This window comes from Panulirus ornatus, chromosome 16, assembly GCF_036320965.1.
Source record: "Panulirus ornatus isolate Po-2019 chromosome 16, ASM3632096v1, whole genome shotgun sequence".
Classification (NCBI taxonomy): domain Eukaryota; kingdom Metazoa; phylum Arthropoda; class Malacostraca; order Decapoda; family Palinuridae; genus Panulirus; species Panulirus ornatus.
The window spans coordinates 7627830-7632457 of record NC_092239.1 but is presented as its reverse complement, the minus strand read 5'-3'; the positions used below and the strand labels follow the sequence as shown (position 1 = coordinate 7632457).

The 4628-nt window shown below is 47.0% G+C and overlaps 1 protein-coding gene across 1 annotated transcript; it reads left to right on the top strand.

Annotated features, from left to right (window-relative positions):
* Nucleotides 1-310: 310 nt before the first annotated feature.
* Nucleotides 311-3967, top strand: LOC139754101 (uncharacterized). The gene is made up of 2 exons (XM_071671185.1): nucleotides 311-463; nucleotides 3025-3967. The coding sequence occupies exons 1-2, from the start codon at nucleotides 452-454 to the stop codon at nucleotides 3808-3810; spliced, it is 798 nt and encodes a 265-aa protein (XP_071527286.1). The 5' UTR covers nucleotides 311-451; the 3' UTR covers nucleotides 3811-3967.
* The last annotated feature ends 661 nt before the right edge of the window (nucleotides 3968-4628 follow it).

The window sequence follows — 4628 nt, the reverse complement described above, 5'->3', positions numbered from 1 at the left end:
GTGAGTATTGCACAGGAGGCGATTGGTGGTTGAGGATCGGGGTTGGGGAGGAGGAGGAGGAGGAGGGGGGGTGTGAGCTACGGTCATCCTCGAGCGCTTCTTCCCCGGCGGTTCACGGCCTCCTGTCGCTGGGTACCATCCTTGGGCCACTCCCTCTTTTCGAGGTCACCCGTCCCAGGCGCCTCATGCCTCAAATGCACATCATATTTTTTCCACGTCTTTTGCCGCCTGAGGCGTCGCTCCTAGCGACTCCATCTGAAATGCCGTATGTCGTAGGTCCTCCCTAGAAGCTGCAGGTGGGAACAAAGAATGCCCCTCGGGCCGTGGCGTTAGCTACAGTTTCCCGCGACTATAGGACGCAGTGGTGTCGCGTGGCGCTGGCCTCGCCGGGTATATAAGGCCAAGCGACACCCAGCTTACTCGTACAATAGCTCGCACACCCACCTCAGACATGAAGCTCCTCGTAAGTCAACTTACAGCCACTTTGTTCTTCTGTGTTGTGACCAGTTACATTCTAGCTAACACGACCCCAAGCGGCCAAGTGCATTTTGTCCGAGTGAATCAGTATTCTTCGTTGGCTCGGTAGCTTTCCAAGATGTTCGTTGTCTTCCCCAGTAGTTCAGTAGTATCTCACTATTCCACGCAGCCCAAGTACTACAGTATCTCCAACTGCATTCAGCATATGTCCCGCTGTTTCACTCCACATCATGATGGTTCAGTATCTCTCTAAAGTAACTCAGTGTCCCTTTCAGCTGTTCGAAGTCTCACCCAGCTGTTCAGTAGCTCTCCAAGTGAAACAGTGTCTCGTTTCCCCTATAATGAACCAGTGTCTCATCCACGATTTCAGCGTTGCCAGGCTTGACTTCACTTTTCCAGTGCATACAGCCATCATCTGCCGTTCAATATCTTTTCAAGAGGTTCATTATCTGCCACAAAGATTCAGGATATCTTTCTCCCACAAGTTCAATATCTTTACCAAAGATTCATTGTCTTTCTCCACAGTTCAGTATGTATTTTTTCCCCAATTATCAACACTATCCAAATCGTGCATCATCTCAAAAAACATTCATTATCTCTCCCAGTAGTAGTTCAGTTCCTATCCTGATGGTTCAGCGTCTCTCGAAAGTTTGATCTCATTTTAGTATGTCTCGAATGTTTGATTGTCTGCCCCATGCTTCGGTAGCTCTCGTGTGTCCAGTATCTGCCCCATGGTTCAGTATGTATCAGTATTTCACGTGTGTTTGATATAAGTCCCATGGTCCAGTATCTCTCGAGAAATGTGTCGAATATTTAATATTTACCCTATGGTTCAGTATATCTCATGTGTATGATTTCTGCCCCATGATTCCGCATCTCTAGAATCTTTCATATATTCCCTTTGGTTCAGTTTATATAGCATGTTATGTTTGATATCCAACCTATGGTTCATTATATTTCCCTATGGTTCAATATATATATGTTCAGTGTTTGACACCTACACTGTGATACAGTGTACGTAATATCTAGTATGGTTCAGTGTCTCTCCAGTGATTCGGCACCTGAGCTGCTCAGGACGCCTGGCAGAGATTAGCTAATCTCTTTACTCGTACGATTCACTTACATTCGGTAAATATCTCTCACCGGTTCAAAGTTTCTCCTGGCAGTGGAGTGTCACCCTAGATGAACGTTTAACTCTCCCATCAGTTCTTATTTATCAGTGGCTGTTTTCCCCCATCGCAGTGATTTTCGGCACTTAGGTAACTCGGTGTCTCTTTCAGCGGTTCAGTATTTCGCTGGTTCACTGTCTCTTTCAGTGGTTCAAGAGTTCATCCACTGGTTCATTATACCTCCGTTCAGTTCAGTATATCTCCCAGTGCTTCATTACAACCTCCGCCGGCGTGCTGTCTCAAAAGTGGTTCAGTGTCTCAATGATGGTGCATTTGTCCCAGTGGTTCATTAACACTCTGGACGCCAATATTTCTCTCGCTGATCAAGTGCTCCTGTGTCTCTTACAGCTTAGGTATCCCAGTATACCAGAAGTGTAACTGAGAAGAAGTTTCACTAACCTATTCTTAACAATTTTGAAACCTTCCTGACTTATATAACTTCTTCAGTAATTTGCTTAGTGAAATCGGTTCATCAACTTTGTGTACGTGTGTGTGTGTGTGTGTGTGTGTGTGTGTGTGTGTGTGTGTCTTTGCCTAGCAGTAACACTCTCAATAGTCAGAAATATTCACAAGTTTCTGTTGGCGGGTGTTTTCTTGGTCCCGCCCGGCTGTAGGCGGCTGGGGACGCCTCGCCACCTCCGCCCTGCCTCCTCCCACCAATAGCAGCAGCGACAGTACACGGACAATGGCGCACTGAAAGCAACAACAGTGAAAGCTTTGCCCACTTGGACCTACCTGTGTCACTTTGCTATGTCGGCGTATCGTGCCTATCGTCCGCTCTGTGCATGCCGCTCTGCATCTATACCACCTGCTGTGTACCCGTCATCAGTACTGTTACAGTAACACTCTGTGTAGTCTTTCACACATGAAACCTTTCTTATAGATAATGGAAAAGAGACATCAGTTCTCTCGCCTCATAATCAGTGGCATTATCCATATATCTACCTTCTTATGTATATCTACTTCTTACACTGTTTAGGAATTTTTCGTTTTTTTGCTCATTAACCTACTATACACCACTTACTCTTAATGGGCTTCACTTACCACACATATATTGTTCGAAGGCTTTATGGGTTGGTATCTGTTGCAGGTACTTAATCAGGTGATATTTCGATGCCTTAAGCTTCAGCAACCGAGGCTTAAAACTCTGAGATGTTCCTTAACTTCGCACCTCTGCTGGACACCTGGGGAGCATGTTAGGTCTTCATGACACATGGCTTGCTCGAAAGGCAGTTGCCGGTTCCATCATAAAAGCAGGCATTAGGTCTTTGGTAGTGAATTGATAGTGTTAAGTTAAACCTGAACAAGTTTAACTTTCCATGGTTGTTTTTAAGACGAGTACGACGATTGTATCCCCAGATTTTTCCTTTGTCTACAGGTTCTTCTTGCTTTGGTGGGCGCCGCCTGCGCCGCCGCCCTTCCTGCTGAGGCTCCCGCTGCTGAGGAAGTAGTGGAAGCCGAAGTCGTCGCCGAAGCTGAAGCTCCAGTCCCCGTCGTAGACACTGAGGAAGTGGCGCTGGCCAAAGCTGATTTCGAGGTAGCTTATGCGGCCGCCGCCGCTGCCGCTGCTGCTGACGAGGTCCCCGAAGTGTCTTATCCCGAATACACCAAGGAAGTCGCCGATGCCAGGGCTGAATTCCAGGTTCTTTTCGACGCCGCTGCTGCTGGAGAAGGCCCCGTAGCATCGTATATAGATTATACCAAGGAAGTCGCTGATGCCAGGGCAGAATTCCAGGCTGCATTTGACGCTGCTGCCGCTGGAGAAGTTCCCGAAGTAGTCGTTCCCGAGGACGCTCCAGTCGCCGTTGAAGAAACCGAGGAGGTCGCTGACGCAAAGGCTGAGTTTACGGCTGCTTTCGAAGCCGCTGCTGCTGCCGCTGAAGCCGCCCCAGACACCGATCTGGACGGTAAGATCTCCACCTACACCGGCCTCCTCTCCACCATCGACGGCAGGCTGTCTCCCCTCTACACCAACACCCTGCCCTACGGTGCCTTCGGTATCCACGCTCCCTTGCTGGCTGGAGCACCTGTGATCACCAACGTTAAGGTTGAGACCAAGCCTCTGGAAGCTGGATCACCACTGACCTACTCCAGCCTTGGCTTCCCAGGTCACTTCGGTCTCTTCGGGTACCCCTTCCTCCAGGTCGCTGAAGCCGAGGAATAGACCCCCATCCAGTTAGGTACAGTCTATCGGTGCGAGAGTTTTGTATCATATGAAAATGCGAAAAAAAAAAAATCTATCATGGATCAGTTTGTAAACTTGACAGGGTTGGTGAAATTGAAAGCAACTAAATAAACTTCCTTCGTATACAATTCTGAAATATAGATACTTTAATTAGTCCTTCCAAGAATATTGGTGAAAAGTTATGGTATATTTTCCCACTAGGCGATTGTATATTGTAAGAACTACAAAGCTAAGGTAGAAGTCTACACTCGCATCTCTTTTGTAAAGCTAAGGTTGAGGTTTAAGCAACCGCTTATGCTTTTCAGCTAAGGTGGAGGTGTGAGCTAGCAGCTATGCTATAGATATGAGTTAGAGATCTGTGTTAGTGACTATACTATGAACGTCAGTTAAATGCTTAGACTATCATATTGTTATAATGCTGAGATGTAGCGATCTACGCTAGCAACTACGCTATAAGAATAAGGGAGTGGTCTATGTATACATAATCAGGGAGTAGTCCAAACTATATAAAACTAAGGGAGTGATCTAGGCTATAAAACAACGGAAGTGGCGTACGCTACAAAATGAAGGGAGTGGTGTAGGCTATTAGACTAAAGGAGTGGTCTAGACTACAGAATTAAGGGAATGGTCAAAGCTATATAAAGCTAAGGGAGGAGTGAAAGGGAACTGACGAGATTGCCCAGGGGGCTTGATGATGAAAGACCTAAGAGTAAGGCGCGAATGATAGTAAGATCCTCCTGCCATTATCATGGTACACTACATCTACTGTGAGTTACGCTGTATGGAGGCGAACTGTC